The sequence below is a fragment of the Cydia splendana genome, chromosome 18, assembly GCF_910591565.1.
Source record: "Cydia splendana chromosome 18, ilCydSple1.2, whole genome shotgun sequence".
Taxonomy (NCBI): Eukaryota; Metazoa; Arthropoda; class Insecta; order Lepidoptera; family Tortricidae; genus Cydia; species Cydia splendana.
Window position 1 is genome coordinate 7,771,317 of NC_085977.1, and position 17,905 is coordinate 7,789,221.

Sequence of the window (17,905 nt, forward strand, 5' to 3'; positions counted from 1 at the left end):
AGAAGAAAGTTTTATTGGAATGTAAAAAGCATACTTTGTTTTTGATTTAATAAAAAATATTTCACCTACTACAGGCTGTGATAGATACCCAATAAATAAATTGAATTCTGGATGAAGATATAAATAAAATGATCACTGCTATTAAAATATTGTTTCTGCTGTCTACAACTACATTATTTCAATTACAGAGGTAATAAGTAAGACTCGTTTCAATAATAGAGGTAAAAAGGAGAGCAAAAATAACGGATTTTTTTAGCACAGTGTCAATTATAGAGGTCTTAGTTGCGACGTGGTCAATTACAGAGGCAAAATTACGAAAAGCCCTAAAATCTAAATTGCAATTATAGAGGTTCCAAAATTTCAATTATAGAGGCCCTTTGGTCTCAAGGGACCGGGACCGGACTTTTGGTTGCAATTATTGAGGTTTTCCATTTATCCAGGTGCCAATTAACCAGGTTTCACTGTATTACTCATGTATTCTCCTCAATGAGTAAGGATTTGGTAAGATTTGTCGTATAAGGAGCCATCACATCCGGTGACATTAGGCCAGAGTCAAGTGGAAAATTTGTGTCGGCCGAGTGTTTGCTCGGGACAAAGGAAGACCCTACACACAGTCAACCTCCATAATACTGAACTTGCCGCTCTAAAACATAGCTTCTTTATGCCCTAGATAATAAAGTCGTGTTTGAGAGTTTGTCCGTTTTTGACCACTCTGATATTTCTGATGCTGAGTGTACGTCACGTCGCTCGTTCAAACATTGACATGGGCCGTTTGAGGCGCGCCCACCGATAACAATACCGCGAACAATGCTGGACCCGTGCCCTCGACACCGCACCTTACTTATAAACCATATTACATATTATTAGTCTCCAAACTAATCCTCAAAACCCGACCTTTTTAACCGACTCTGACGTCACGCCAACGCATCTAGCCTAACAAAACTATGAATGGCCGACGGTTATCCTTTGTAACAAAAACCAAAGCCCTTTATAATCCTGACGGATCCACGGAACGCAATATTTACTACGCCTCGTCCCTTTCACTTCCTCTACGACAACCTGTATCCGAGTGAGACTCGAATACGCGAACCGGTACGCTGGAGAAGGACGGCGGATTCATTCATAACCGAGTCCGCCATCCGGTCCGCCTGATGGGGCACTTCATCTCCTTCTAACGCGCAGTTCACTTTCGGGTGCGAGCAGGTGATTGCTCAGTGTTACCTAAGAAGTCCTAGCGTTTAAAATTTGGTCAGGTTAAGAAGTGCAATGCGAATGTCCACTCATGAACGGGGAGAGCGCAATTGGTAATATTCGTAAGCTCAGGGAGTGCGAGCTTCGCCCCACTGCGCGCGCCCATTGAGAACGGCGTGCCTAGTCGCGCGCCGGCCGCTGCGAAGCACGCGCGTCACCTCAGTGCTTGTAAACTCTGGATGGACTGGTTTGAAATGATCGAAAGTTCGATACGCTCCCGAACAGTGCTCGCTAGTGATATTTTGTATTGGTGCTTTGAGTGAGTGACGGCGCGGGTCGCGAGCGCTACACTCTACGATGCCCCGAATTGCACTAAATGGGTAATTGGTGTACGTCATTGGATAATGGATTCGGCTCATATATTACATTTTGTCTGTTATCAGACGCGTGGGTCGCGGGATTTTGCACTTGACTGCCGACTGTCTTTGTTTGACGCCGTTCCGTTGATGTTTCGATTCAACAATGCGTTTTCTGCCGCCCTGACATGAATACACAATTTTTGTTTTTAGTTTAAGGACAGGCATAAGGTGTATTTTTTCCTTCACTGTCAATTTGTATGGATGGTTGACATTTTATTGTTCTTGATCAGATGATATTAGTTGATGATGATGATGGTTTTAAAAAAGTATTTACTTACAGTGATAAGATTTAAAATCCAAACGACAATTGTATCATTAAATCTCTGTTTTTCGCCGTCTAAATAGATAATCATAAATTCATCTATCATAACATTCGTTTTAATTGTTCTTGAGAGCCTACTGTACCTAATACTACCACTTCAAAATCATTATATACTAATTACTACTTAAATAATTAAATAAATTAAAAAGTGATTGCAGTACTTACCTAGTTAATGAACATTATAGGTAAGTACAGGATTCCTTCCAATAAGCCCTTGTTTAGCTCTAAATGCCGTTTATCAAAGAACTCACAGCCAATTCGGTAAAAGTCTAGATAGGTATTCTTACAGATACCTATATAAGGCTTTTTTTTACCAATTTACGTACTTTAAAGGCCTCTAACTGTATTTTACCATTTTTTACAACTCTACCAGTCTCCCAACTTAACTATTATTGATGATTCTTAAAACTTATATTCAATTAGACAATTAGACATTTGCATACTTATGTAACATTTCTTACACTATCGTGAAATTTTAAATTAAAACTAAAACAAAAACTACCATACATAGTACCATGGTTATTATTATAAGTATTTATTATTTTATAGTGACTCTACCTTATTAAGGAAATAAAGTTACTCTCCTTACTAACGTTATTTGTCCCATTATTTATGATTTGAACGGAATCTCCTTCAAAATGTGAAGAGGATAATACTACAAAATTCAAATTAATTTTGGAGACAAAATATGTCTTAATACATACTTCTAAATTCCTAATGATAAGGTTACCTCGGAGCGCGTTATCAGCCGTCGCAGCGTGGGAATAAAAAGCGTTAAACAATAGACAGATAAGAGAGACCCCATTAGGGGTACCTGTGTAATTGTTATGTTTTCACTTATGTAGTGACTCACTGCCTTGCAACTCGGAAAATTACAGCCATACATACAATGTGTATGGAGTATCTAAGCACATACCTCATTAAAATGTCGGTTATTCGCGAACTTCAAGTTTAATGATTATTAATATTGTTATAAATTATTTTGACGTAGTATGTCAAGTAATATTATTTAGACCACAGTATTTACATTATGCAGCTATTTGTAACGTCAGTTTTCCAGTTACCTTTCAACATATTTTATTGCATCGAAATAAAATAAGTAATTATCAGTGGGTTGCCAACCTGCCGCTAATGACTATTACTGGTATATGCGTGTTGTACGCATGTAATTAGGTAATTGCCCAACTTGCCAAGCACATATGCGTGCCGCAGCACTTCTATACGATACATAAAATTAGCTAATCGTATTTTTAATCGAATTTAGTACCCATAGTAAAGACGTAAGTATATACATGATGATGTCAGTGAATATGCAGTCAAGGTAGATTGTTATCACTTAAACTCTTTTGCCTTTAATTGTCACGAAAATAAAACGTATGAGTTGATGAGGAAAATTATAGTATGTAGTTACTTATTACAAGCGATAATACTTACATATTTATTTAGGGCTATTGTAACTAAACCTGTACAATGAAATGGTGCAAGCGTTAAATATATTGTATCACCAATTCGTTGTTTTTACTAGCGCAGCTTTACTTAGCAAACAGCCCAATAATGGGTAAATGGCAAATATAGATATACAGAAGATAAAAAGTTACAAATATATATCCTGAGTTGTGTTATCGTACCAAGCACACGAAGGCGAGCCAGTAATAAGTGTGAATTCGAAACCCTTACTAATTATACGTGATCGAAGACCAAACAATACTGGTTCTGAGGCCAGTATTTGCTGGGGGTTGTAAATACCAGCCCCGAAGCACCCTACTCCGTCGCAGGATACAGGTGCTCTCTATTTATTTGGACGCCATCTTGCAAATCCTTACTTGTTCAGTTTTTTAAAACTATTTTTTAACGATTCGATTTCAATGTTACAAATTGCGATTAGTACGCAACATCTGCGAATTGGCTTTTATAGTTTTACACAATGTGGTAGAGTTTAATGGGGTAATTCGAAACCATCCTTTATCGGATTAAATGTGGGTAATTCCTTAAGTACTTAAATACTTGGTTGGCGAATTTTCTTACGTTACATATTAAAAACCGGACATAAGTGCGAGTCGGACTCGTCCACCGAGGGTTCCGTACTTTTTAGTATTTGTTGTTATAGCGGCAACAGAAATACATCATCTGGGAAAATTTCAACTGTCTAGCAATCACGGGTCATGAGATACAGCCTGGCGACAGACAGACAGACAGACGGAGAGAGGGTCTTAGTAATAGGGTCCCGTTTTTACCCTTTGGGTACGGAACCCTAAAAAGTGCTACAGGAGTAATTAAGATATAATGAAGACTTTACACGAGTATGTATATACATAATCCTTTTTTATCTATGCAAGTCAATCAATCTTGCAGTCAAGCACTCATCATTCCGCTCATTCCTCTGCCCTATTCTTTAGAACACGCCAACAATGTTTTATCTACTTATCGGTATCGCTAACAATACTTCACAAAAACGGGCAGTCACTCAGTTATTGTACAATTGCCTAAACGAGCCAGCGATGAATCATGAAACAATAGTTTATTTTGCCATTAGGTTCATGGAACCGGGCTGAAAGTAAACATTTTCTCGACACGGTTGGGCTGGTTTCGTTCGACGTTTCATAATGCACACGTGCGTATACGCAGCCTTTATTTTTGAATTATGACGTATCAAAATTATACTAAAATCGCATTGTTTTTGTGCGCACGCTCGTTTAATAGTCAAGACTAGAGGAAAGCTAAGGTCGTTCTATATGATATGATATTTCGATAAAATTAAATTTAATATTATATTGGTTTTTCATTTTTATTTCTAAACACGTACGTAAACCGTAGGTAGGAAATCTGTAGCCAATTTTATGTGATTGTTAATACGCATTGATTATAATAATGAGGCGTGTTGTAATAAAAACAAAGAGCTGTGAGGCGATAGTATTGCTAATTAGTAATGTACATATAGGTAAACTGCAAAGAGTTATTATTGGTTAACAAATAAAAATAAGTCGCGAAACAAAAAAATACGTGGACAACTTTAAGAGCCAACGGGAGTGGTCATTTCTCCATACAAACGTACTCCTCGTTTTCCTCCGTGGTTTTTGAAGCTAGAGCAATGATTTTTTCAACACAGATTAATATTGTCAATATCTGTGTCGGACCGTTTTGCTTTTTTTGATATTTTTGTTTTTTAAGGCGCTAATTAGCCAAAAAAGCAAAACGGTCCGACACAGATAATTTCATAATCATTTAGATTTCCAAATTTTGTTACGATTGGTTAAGTTTTGGAGGAGGAAACAGAGGAGTACGAAACCTCGATTTTTGAGATTTTTATGCAGGATTTTTCGCCTTGTCCTTATCGCACTACTTTTAGGTGCCGCTTCCGTTAGCGAGACGGGTATATTTACCTAAAATATTTAAAACTCAGCTCCTGTTTCGTCTTAATAGGTGTTAAATCGAGCAATCTAAAATAGAGTTGATTTTATACATGTTTGTCAGTCACCTGTCACTGTATGTCATATCGGCAAAAAAATATAATAAATAGCCAAAAATATTTGGAAATACTTCGCACATCCGGTTGACTCAATTTTAAAATTCTAGTCCTTGGACGTCGATACAGTAACTTTATCAAATAATTAACTAGTAACCTTTATCGTCCGGCTCGGTGAATGTTAAATGAACGAAGCATTTGGTTATTTTGACCATCGCGCGTTAGTGTTAGGTGTCGGTGGAAGGCGAATTTTCGCAGGCAGCCAACCGTGCCGAGACGGGGACAAAGGAGCGTTAAACCGAGCACTTACGGACGCCCTGGTGGTTATTACTGAACTGTCGTTTCGTGTTCTCTCTTGTTTAATTCTATTACGAATTAGTATCTTAACCCGTGATAGTTCAACAATCCATTTTAAGGACTTTGGTCATAGCATTAAATAGTCTAAGGTAGAGTCTTTTGTAAATATCTTGCATAATGGAGCGCGCTAAATTATCTAACTTCATCTTTTTTCTACAATGGACAGATATGTTTTTGCACGTTTTGTTGTGCAAGATATTTAGGTATTATTGAAGATGACAAGCATCCATAGAATTCGCGTTCCGCCGATATACATGCATTCTAAGGAAATATGAAGTTCACTATCATATCTACAGCTTTTATAGAAAAATAAGCCGCATGATATTTGTTCAACACTAATCCACGTTACTGGTCATAGGTCAAAAGCCAAGATCGGCTAACAAGATTATGAACTTGAAACAAATATGAGGGTATAGAATAACAAAATAGCACTCTCTCAAACATTATTTCAAATATTATAGACGTTTCCTATAGGCGTATCTCATCCTCGACATTAACACGCTGTTAATAGCTGCTAATGTCCCCGTCGCTCGCTGCTGGCGAAACAGAAAAACACCTCAACTTAAATTAGATCTTCCGGCATAGGTCCACTAACTCTGTCAAATACCAAAGCATTTATCCCATTGACACAAAGTCCACGATTGCGTGGTCTGTCATATTAAAATGGGTTGTCGAGTCTTTACTCGCCATTGACAGATCGCTTTACGACCTAACCTACTTTATTTAATCAAATCCCCTAAAACACTATGATTATTTAAACAAGTTCCGTTCCCATTCGCTATCGACATTATTAAACAGAAGGGGACTTGTTGTCAGATTTAGTATATTAGCGTATTCTTGATTCTTGTGTTTTCTTACATCTAAACTATCCCACATACAAATACAATCTTTTAGACAAGTTAGGTTTAATTTGTCGTAAACTATAGAATGTGACGCCTGTCTATTAATACATACCTATTGCACAACCTACAAGTGCTCGCATGCATTTTTTTTCTATGTAGAGTGACACCAAGCGGATCGTCAGTTGCCCATTCCCTCATATTTGCGGACGTATTTATTTAATGCCGCGCCCCGAGAAATAAATGGCTTTAATATGAGAGTAATGCTATTAGTTAATATGTCAGTAATTAACATAAACATAACGTAAACGTAAGCTTGATTATAACGTTAGTTAGGTAGTCATAAGTAGACCGAGTTAACAATCCGTGAAAGCTTAGGTACAGGGTAATAATTAAGTTTACTGGGCGATGTTCACTTGCATTTGTTGTCTTGATTCACTTGTAACATCATAACTGTACGAAATATACCTGCTACAAAATAAGGCCGCGGTAGTTAACTGCTATGACTGACTACTCACCACACACCAATGGCGTTATTTATAAAGGCGCTACACGCCTCAAGTAGCTATTAATCGTTTGTCATTATCTGACATTTTGACTTGGTGTGTATTTTTAAGAAAGGGATAAATGTGAGGTGATGAGGCCTGTAAATATTATGAACGCAAGGCACGGGTTACACAAAACCTTAATAAATTATACACCTAAACCTTCCTCAAGAACCACTCTATTGATAGGTGAAAACCGCATGATCCGTTCAGTAGTTTTTGAGTTTATGGCGAACATACATATACACAAACAGACAGACGCGGCGGGGGACTTTGTTTTATAAAGTGTAGTGTTGAGGGGGCAAATCTACAATTTTAAATGTAATTCTCCAACGTTTATCATGATTACATAATTCTATAATTTTATTAGACAGTAACCTATAAAAATGTAAATCGGTATAATTATAAAAAGGAAATGAAAATGTTTCGTTTTCTCAAACACAACCAAAAACAAACGTTTGGTATAAACAAAGGATTGCTTTGTCCATAAATTACAGCTAAATGCTCACGCGGGTAAATGAAACGACACTGAACTTAACCTTCCCCGCTTTATTATCATACAAAAGTCATACTGAAACTGCATTCATTACAATGTCTAATGAGTCGAAATGATATTAGGTTTATTAAAGTGCCTTTAAACGAAAAATTCAAATTCACGACATAAGTACCTACTATCAAATAAAAAAAAACAAAGTTGGATCTTAACAATTTTACACCGTTTATGAATGAGTTATGTACCCACGTTATGTTATATTTTGTGGCTTTTAATGACAGGTGTAAAAAAATACCGCCGAAAAATGTCGCCGCTGTGGCCATTTTGCTGTCGAATCTGGCAGTCATCCCGCCCCGCGCCACCAACATCCAAATTAGAATAATGGCGAGATGAAAAGTAGTTTTCCGAGGAGATTTTTCTCGTGAGAGGCGCGCGCGTGCGCGGAGGCGTTGGGAGGCGGTCGCCAATCGCGGCTCTCCGCCCCACGCCGAGCACGCCTCGCCACCGAGCATCTTACCAAAACACCCACTCACTAAATACCACTAATAAATTTACGACAATACTGCTCGTCTAGCCAATAGTTCGTGACGATCACAGAGGCATCGATGCTAACCCAGTTTTAAATTATAAATGGTACGTTCCGCGGTTAATGAGACCCACCCACCGACCATTACATATTTCAGATTTCAAAGATATAAAAAATTGGAACGCTAAGTTATCTCTGATATCTGTCACGTACGGCGCTGTCGGAGTTTTTCTAGAAATATCCCGATTTGGATGTGGTCCAATGTTTTTTGCGTTTGCATATATGTCCAGTTCGGGCACCCGTGCCGCCTTGCCGTACCTATCAGTATGCAGAGGCATGCATGTTAGATCTACGTAATCGTAGCCAACATGCTGATATATTGGCTTTTCCGACTATTTAGGCTTAATGGTCAAGTATCCAGTTACATTTACAAGAGAAAAACGCGAGTATCAATTCAAGAAACCACTGAAAACCATCAGGCATTAACTGCTTTAATGTAGTACATTTTTAAAGAGCCTACTTGACAATTTATAGTTTCGCCTTCTGGCTTAGGCACTCTATACCTATAAGCAAATAGGTAATAGGTAGCAAAAAATCTGAATCAGCCGCCGCTATTCCTAGCATAAATTTACTAATTCATTTAGATAAGATTTTCGAGAACGATTCCTGGTATATGTACCTACCACATTTGGTCATGCGTAACGAGTCGTTACGTATTTGAATACTGTATAATGGGCAAGTTCCACAAGGCCGACAACGACGCAGTCTGAAAGTGATACACATTGCCTCACATTTATTACACTTATCTATTTAGTGGCTGCGACTCATTCAATTCCCGTGTCAGCGTTTTAATTGAGGAGTCGGAGGTCAAATCACTTGCGGCCCGGCCCGTCTCTGCTCGGTCACCTATTAGCTAGTAAAAGATCTACGAGTACACGGCGAATAAGTATTTTACTTCTGAATGTCCCAGACATTTATTTGATATCGAAACACAAAGGAAAAATACTACCACGAGTAAATTGCATTAATTATGTACCTACCTATTCTAACTTTCCTAAGCAAATTCAAACTTTTCAGTTTACCTAATGATCGATGTATGTATCTAATATACTTAGTGATACAAGGAAAGTTTATTTAATTATCAAACCTAAATATGTATTACATTAACTTCAAAACCTAGTATTGAATAAAACTAGTAGGTAAATGCTCTACTTTCCCCCAGTATTTCACAATAGTTGGTAATGTTCGCTAAATCGCCACAATCGACAATAATGTAAGACATTGTATCATAGCTAAAACAACAGTTACCAAAAGCTTTGCTTACGCCTCGTACACAGCATTGTGAGCAGCGTCAACAGTCCGAATTGTTCGCCTTGTTATGCAAGCTTCATTGTTCCACGGTCCCGCGTCACGCGGTTCCTCGAACAGCCATTGTCGTCATGTTTGTTGTACGCAAAACCGAGCAAAATCTCGCGAACTTGATTGTCCAAACACGCATTGATACGATCGGGAAAACAAACCACTTTCCGCACGAAATTCCTAAACTCGTATATCAAAATGGCGCCGTTTTACACGCTAATCAAGATGCCGCAGATCAAAGGATGTGTCGGATTCCTTGCGCTTTCTGTGATCGTTTTAATTTGAATATAATCTTTTGGTTTCTTTTAGTAGCCAGACGGTTTAAGTAGTAGATGTCCACTGTCATGTAAACATCAATATCCAAATTAGACAAACGATGCGGGTGTGCGGGGTCGGGTCGGGTCGGGTGGCTGGCGGCCCGTGCCCGCAATTGACGAGCCTATACGTGTTTGCGACAGCCGCGGGCGGTAATTAATCTAGCGCCTTTAATTGCGGCGTTTGATGCCGTCGTGTTAATCGGAAAGGTTTTATTTGCATTGCGTAGTAAATTAAATTTATTGCGCAACGACTTATAAATTATCAACTTCTGAGGGTTGCTCTTATATTTGAGTGAAATGTCAGATGTAACTAACATCTAGGTAGGATCTTCGAGCAACACCGGCTTCCGACACATCGGAAGGGAGGGGCCCAAGCGATATCTCACCGTACAAATCTTTCTGCCATTTTTCGCGGGGGGAAAGGTGCACACAGTCGCACTTCTCACACACTTACATACAAAATCCAATCTGTAATGACGACACAAATACATAGAAAATGACACACGTCAAAGACAAATCTAGCAAACCTCGATCTCTTTTTGTGTACGGACGAGTGACAAGTGTCACAACACGCACACTAACACATTTTCGTTGAAGTATGTTATTGTATTCTGAGAGATGAGAAGTCGGATTTGTCGCTCGACCGATCCGCAATTTGTACTGAGCGAGCAAAATCGATAAATCCAACAATTACATGAGACTAAAATATAATAATTGTGTTTGAATGTAATTAAACGTATGATATGTAAAAAAAAAATTACATGTGAAATGTAACACTTTCTTTTTGTAAATTTGATGTGCCCGACCTCTTTTTATAACAAAAAACCGAGCAAACAGGCTTTTTTGTGCAGCAGTGTTCACGCGCGCGTCTGGACTCGGTCTAGTGATTGTGTATTCTTGCCACGAATTGGAGCATTTTATACCTAATCAAAATAATTTAAAACCCGTTTAAATAAAACGGTTTAACGTTTAATCCTTTCCATCAACAACCTATCGGTATATTCGGTATCAAAGTTACAAATCGCCCCAATCTCTTAATCGACCGGAGCCCTGCTATCGGTAGATTTATTGGTGAACGAATCGCTGTCGCCGAGGCGTGCAGGCCGACAAATTGGCCGCGACAATCGAGTTAGTTGACCCGGCAATCTCGGACCGATTAACCCGCAACGGTAATGGATTACAAGATAATGCACTATTTAGACACTTTACTACACGATCTTATTGGTAACGATAGTTTTTTTTTTTAACAAGGACCGTTTATCGATAAACTCCAATCGAAAAAAACAAATGTATCAGGAATATCGGGATGACAGGTGCGACGAAAAGTCTAGTGATTATTTCCATTCATTATTAAAGTTTCGTTTGAAGTTTTCTTTAAAGTAGGTATTGCCACTTGGTTAGCCCCCTGTCGAGTCAAAGACACTCTTAATGAAGATCTGTCATGGTAAAATATTCTTTCTTTTCTTATTTTTGTAATCTTCTATGCAACAGTAATACGCTGACGAGTCTGCACTGCGATCAAAATTTTCGTTATAATGAACCAAAATATGAAAATGAGAAAAAAAGGAATCAATTTGAAGTGCCAAAGTAAGTACCTCAATAAACGGTAGCCAAACGCATGAATCATATTTGTCAATAATGGCATGTAAATAAATAAATCTTAACCCTTAAAGCGAACTAATCCTTTCAAGCTGTGCTTTTCAATGTGAATGAAGAATAAATACAAAAATTATAATAAATATCGTCGAAGTACAATGATGGCAGAGTTTAGGACCGCACGCGATTCCTTTTGATTGGATAAAAAACGAAATTACGAAGCAATATGCTTAAGAAGGCCAGGATTTATTACGAATAGATAGCACAAAGAGCCGTGGTTAAACTCGTATGACCTTTAATAATACAAAATGCGCTTTACTCTGCATGACGAGTAGAGACGATGTATTCAACCATTGTCCTCCAATATTGGACTCGGTGGGACCTATTGAGCGTTACTTAGCTACTGTTGTCTGAACTACGTACCAACCTATCCAGCATGTGGCTATATGTTTGATAGTTTTAACATAATTTTATGAAAACTGTGATAAATAACGCAATAATTTCCTCAAACTGACACATTAAATAAGTAGCGTTTTGACACAAGTGTTATTTATATTATATGTAGTTACCAAAGTTTTAGATAAATCTTAGTAGGTAGGTATCAGCTTTCATTCGCCCGAATCCACTAACTAAGTAGAGGTATCTAGAGGTAGTGTGTCCAGCCAAGTTCAAAGAAAAAGGAACTGGCGACGCAGCAACCGTGTGTAATATTACACGATATGTATACATATCTCAGAAATCATAAGTTATCAAGCTACGTCTAGACACCTAATTTGATAGTGTGTGGGATTTAATCAACTAAATTTGTTACTTCATACAGTCGTCTTATTTTACCTGCCAAATTCATCTTGCAGTTTTTGTTATTTGTAAAGTTAAGGAACAATGTGATGCAAAAAATTCTATTATTAATTACAAATATAGCTGTAAATATATAAAACGCGCATCACGATAGGAGAAAACAAGTGCAAATGGCTCAGTTTTCCTTTGATAATTCCGATTTCAATGGAACCTACCTTAATTGACGTTGTCATAAATATTAGTGGCAAATGCCAGCACTATTTGTCTGTCCGTCCATCATGTGAGTGATATGGCATCAGTTCCAAATGTGATTTTTATTGAGAGCAATTCGTCGCCCCCATCTCGCTAAGTAAGTTAGATTGGAGGCACATTGGGCAGTCAGCGACGACCGATATTGTATACTCACGAGATACAAGAGTATGATTAAACTGACCAATCATAGACCGAATTTAAATTAAGAGTAATCAATTTCTAAAGTACTGTAGGTTCCAGACTTATCGAATCTTAAATCGAACTTCTATAAATATGAGTAGATTTTTTTTTAAATATCTGGGTGCGTGAGAAAAAGTTAATATTAATGATCGTGCGAGAGTTAAAAATCTACAAATATACATTTATTAAAAAGTACTCTACTAACTGATTAACAATACTTAAGCTCAATAGGTTACATCCACTATAACCACCCCTTCCCAAACAGTTAATAGAGTGTTTGGAGATGGAATGATGATATTTAACCCTTGAACTCTACAGAGCAGCAATTTTATCAATTTGTGATGCTATTAACATGTTTTATGCATGTAATACGTTTGATTAAAATGTTTATAGATCTATTATTATGTGGGCATTAATTTACTATTGATTACTGTACAATTATTGACTTTTATTATATTAAAATTTCATTGATGAAGTACATATTTAAGACAGGAGGTGTACGTTTTGTGTTTAACAAAAAAAAATTCAAACTCCATTAAATTTTATAGTTTTTGCTGCACCGAAATTTGAACTTTCGCATAACCGCCTCGTGCCTGCATCAAACACTTAGGGGCTGGTTATAAAACTAAAAGTGCCTGGACACTTATAGAAGTTAGCAAAATAGTCCGTCACGGCTCACAGTCGGTGTGGGAACATCCCCGAGCCCGCAGCGAGGGTGGGAACGTGGGGTAGGGGAGTCGGGGGTAGTGGGGGACGGGGTGGCCGGGGTAAGTGGGGTACCGGGCCGGAAGCGTGTGTCGGCACTCGGCTCACACCTGTGGGAATGTTTACCGCAATTTGAATATCGCTCTTTTGTACACTACACTCGCTAATAGCTAGTGAAGAGCTTTACCATGTCAAGAATTAGTTAATAGTTACCTATCTGCGTAATTGTTAACTGTTCTTTTCGGAATATTTATGGCACGGCAGACAGTCGAGTACAAAATCCACTTAACCATTTATTCCAAACGCAGGTGTAGCAATTTGAACAACCATGAACTGTAATAAAACAATAACGAACTTTTCCACCGTGACGTGACACGAACATCGACAAAATGAAAAACAGTGAAGAGTGTTTAGACTGACCGGAGAATTATAAGAAAGAAACAGTTGTGATATTTAATGATCTTATCTAAATTAAGTTATTTGTGAATAGAAAAGACGTTTGTATATATTAAATAAGTGATAAAGACTCAGTGAGGGTAGTAATCTGTTGGAGCAAGTTGAGTACGCTGCGGGTCAGGGCAGACTCGCGTGGAGGCGACCTGCGGCCATTGCAGGCATGGGAATCAAAGTCATGATGAAAGCTTTCAGTAAGCCAAAAGGTAAGTGTTTAGTGCATAAACAAACTTTTTTAAATTTCAAACCTAACTGAACTTCTTAGGTACAGTCAGCAGCAGAATTTTGTTAAGCGGGCGAGGTGTTCAAAATTACCTTGACATCACGCTCTTATTCTCTTAACAATAAAGTCGCGTCAAGATCATTTTGAACACCCGGCCCGCTTAGCAACTTCTGCTGCTGCTGCTGACTGTACTTATGCAGCAAGTTATACCTAAGTATGTTGTAAGTGTCACTGCGTATATGCTACGTCAAATTCTATATGGTTAATTCAATTAAGGGATACAAAGTTTGATGTTTAAATCGTTTGCAGTCTACTATTGTAAACGTAAAAAAACTGGCAGATCAGAACCAATGAAGCTAAATATTTACGTAGTAAAAATAATTAAATGTCAAAGTAAAAATTAGAATAATACCTACATACGCGGTAGCGTCAGTAGCGTCGTATATAAATTTAACGTTCATTATTCATTAAACTGTCAATCCATATTGGCCATCGGATTCGAAATTGGAAGTCGGTTATTGTTGGTTGTGAAAATGGCGAGTATCATCCTCGACGCTGACGCAACGCTCTCGGTTTCACGTACTTGTCCCGAATGTGAACCACGCGTGACCGCAAGAAAAATATGAACACATGAATTAATATCGCGTATCGTATCGTTTGAACACGAATGGGTGCCTATTTGATGTTTTACACGCTTGAATTGCTTGTGGATGGTTGTTATTAGGGTTCTAGTAATAATAAAGATATTGGGACGGTACCTACCAGTGTTGGGCATTCAAGAATAAAATCATTATTTGAATAAGAATTTGTAGGAATAAAATCATCTCGATTTTATTCCCGTCAAAAATATTCAAATAAATCGGTCGGTCGGGAATAATTCGTATGAGAAAAAATTGAATGAGAAGAACATATTCTTAATCAAATAAATATAATCATGATTTTTATTCGAAATAATATTCCACGAATAAAAATGTGGTCTGGGTACCGTATAGGTACTAATTACGTATAATAGTTAGGTAGATGTAATAGTAGTTAGTCTCTTGTCTAATTGATACCCATTTTATGGAATAAAATCTTACAAATTGACTGTCGCATAGTTTCAGTAACCGTATTATTTTTAATTTACTAACCAAATCATTAGGTTCAATTTAGCTCGTGTAGGGGCCTAGCCAAGATGTCAATCGCTTGCGCTCCGACAACGAAGCGCTTTCTGTCTCTATCACTCTGACATATTAGTGCGATAGAAAGCCAGAGATAGCGTTTTGTTGTCGTAGCGCAAACCATTGGCATGTTGGCTACGCACTCAAGGTGCCTAGCCAAGATGCCAATTATTTATTTTATTTTAATAACCAAATCTTTGGGTACAATCAGTTCTGGGGGCCTAGCCAACATGCCAATCGCTTGCGCTCCAACAACGAAGCTCTTTCTGTCTCTATCACTCTTACATATTAGTGCGATAGAGAGACAGAGATAGCGTTTCGTTATCGTAGCGCAAACGTTTGGCATGTTGGCTACGCTCCCAAGGTGCCTAGCCAAGATGCCAATTTTTGCTTTTATTTTAATAACCATATCATTAGGTAAATTTAGCTGTTCTGGGGGCCTAGCCAACATGCCAATCGCTTGCGCTCCAACAGCGAAGCGCTTTTTGTCTCTATCACTCTTACATATTAGTTTGATACAGAGGCAGAGATAGCGTTTCGTTGTCGTAGCGCAAACGATTGCCATGTTGACTACGCACCCAAGGTGCCTAGCCAAGATGACAATTTTTGTTTTTAATTTAATAACCAAATCTTTGGGTACAATTTAGCAGTTCTGGGGGCCTAGCCAACATGCCAATCGCTTGCGCTCCAACAACGATGCGCTTTCTGCCTCTATCACTCCTACTTATTAGTGCGATAGAGAGACAGATACCGTTTCGTTGTAGTAGCGCAAACGATTGGCATGTTGGCTAGGCCCCCAGAACAGCTACATTGTACATAATGATTTGGTTATTAAATTAAAAACTAAAATTGTAATCTTGGCTAGGCACCTTGGGTGCGTAGCCAACATGCCAATCGTTTGCGCTACGATAATAAAACGCTCACTCTCGACTCTCTATCGCACTAATATGTAAGAGTGATAGAGACAGAAAGCCCTTCGTTGTTAGAGCGCAAGCTATCATATTGGCTAGGCCCCTAGAACAGCTAAATTGTACCCAAAGATTGGGTTATTGAATTGAAAACAAAAATTGGCATCTTGGCTAGGCACCTTGAGTGCGTGGCCAATATGCCAATCGTTTGCGCTACGAGAACGAAACGCTATCTCTGTCTCTCTCTCGCACTAATATGTAAGAGTGATAGAGACAGAAAGTGCTTCGTTGTCGGAGCACAAGCGATTGGCATCTTGGCTAGGCCCCCAGAACAGCTAAATTTACCTAATGATTTGGCTATTAAATTAAAAAGAAAAATTGTAATTTTGGCTAGGCACCTTGGGTGCGTAGCCAACATGCCAATCGTTTGTGCTAGGACAACGAAAGGCTATCTGTCTCTCTATCGCACTAATATGTAAGAGTGATAGAGAGAGACTATACGCAACTCTACGGAGCGTTAACGTTTGGCATATTGGCTAAGCACCCTGATCGGATGATAGAACTAGATAGTATATAGCGGAACTCTTCAATGTGTACTGTACCTAAACTAAAGTGACAAATATCAATTCAATCCGACTTTTAAATAGAAGGCTGAAAATAGTGAAAATCAACTTACAAAATATGTATAACCGATTGTACTACAAAAATTAACTTAATTCTAAATAACATTTTAATTGAATAAAACCTTATTTAGAATAGTCTCACTTCTAGAATAATTATTCTGTTTTTTATTCCGCATTTAAAATAAAAGTCACATGATTTATTCACCTTAATTTTATTCTAAAATAACTAGTGCAAGAATTATTCTAATTCAAATCGATTTGAATAAGAATAAAATTTCTATTTTTATTCTTATTCTTATTCAAGTTAATTTTTGCCCAACTCTGGTACCTACCAATTAGCCATCAGTACTGCTCCAAACGACATATTTTTTTAAATGTTAGCGAAATGCTCATTCAAATTTTCAGCTTTCTAATTTTATACGAAGTAAGTAATTATAATATCCAATCCAAATGTATAAATGTAACCTATATTTTTGACAAAACTTATTAAAATATATTGTTGTGATTAGATCAAGTACCTATAACACACCCAGTTAAGTATAGATATGTACTTCCAAAGTATATCCCAGCTCCTGTTTCTATAACTATACATATACATTTTTAGATCTAAAAATAATTTAAACCTATGATTCAAATCGGGTTTTCCCTGATCGCTTGCCAATTTGGAAATACTTAGAACTAACATTTCATGCGAAATTTATTGTAATAACGTGGTCATAAAAGGCGTGGATGGTGCACCAAACAAATCTACTTCCCCGTCTAGTGTCTTCAAAGTGCCATTACCCATCCAAACATTAGTTTATGCCCTTGACGCATTTTGAAACAGGGCTGAACCGTTGAGCAACGATCATTACCGTAATTATGACTTACTCCGCATGCTCCGTTGATCTTGAAAGTGAGGACCTTGGCGTGCGTGTGCGCCTGAGAATGTTGGAAGACAATGTTTTTATTCTAGCTGGTTAGTAGCGAATTGTACGATGTAAACAATCCAAACAAAGTATCGTTTAAATCGAAACCTTCATTTATAATTAATGGTTGGTAGTTAATGTTTTAGGAAATAAAATAACTAATGACATTAAGTATTAGAGTTTTTCTCTAGGTTATTTTATTCTTCATTTAATCTTGAACCTTCGGCATGAATCTAAACTTATCTTCGATTTGAGGTTCAGTTCAGAG

At 37.7% G+C, this 17,905-nt stretch overlaps 1 protein-coding gene across 4 annotated transcripts in view; it reads left to right on the top strand.

The window, feature by feature from the left end:
• LOC134799462 (ETS-like protein pointed) overlaps positions 1 to 17,905 on the top strand; it is a 179,512-nt gene that overhangs the window by 109,040 nt on the left and 52,567 nt on the right. The window contains exons 1-2 of one of the 4 annotated variants that reach the window (XM_063771867.1): positions 1,352 to 1,580; positions 13,677 to 14,021. The exons of 2 other annotated variants lie outside the window; for them this stretch is intronic. In XM_063771867.1, the coding sequence (XP_063627937.1) occupies positions 13,979 to 14,021 (43 nt within the window). In that variant the 5' untranslated portion in view covers positions 1,352 to 1,580; positions 13,677 to 13,978. Of the gene's footprint in view, positions 1 to 1,351; positions 1,581 to 13,670; positions 14,022 to 17,905 lie in introns of those variants that run through there. One more of the 4 variants, XM_063771868.1, reaches the window with a different exon arrangement.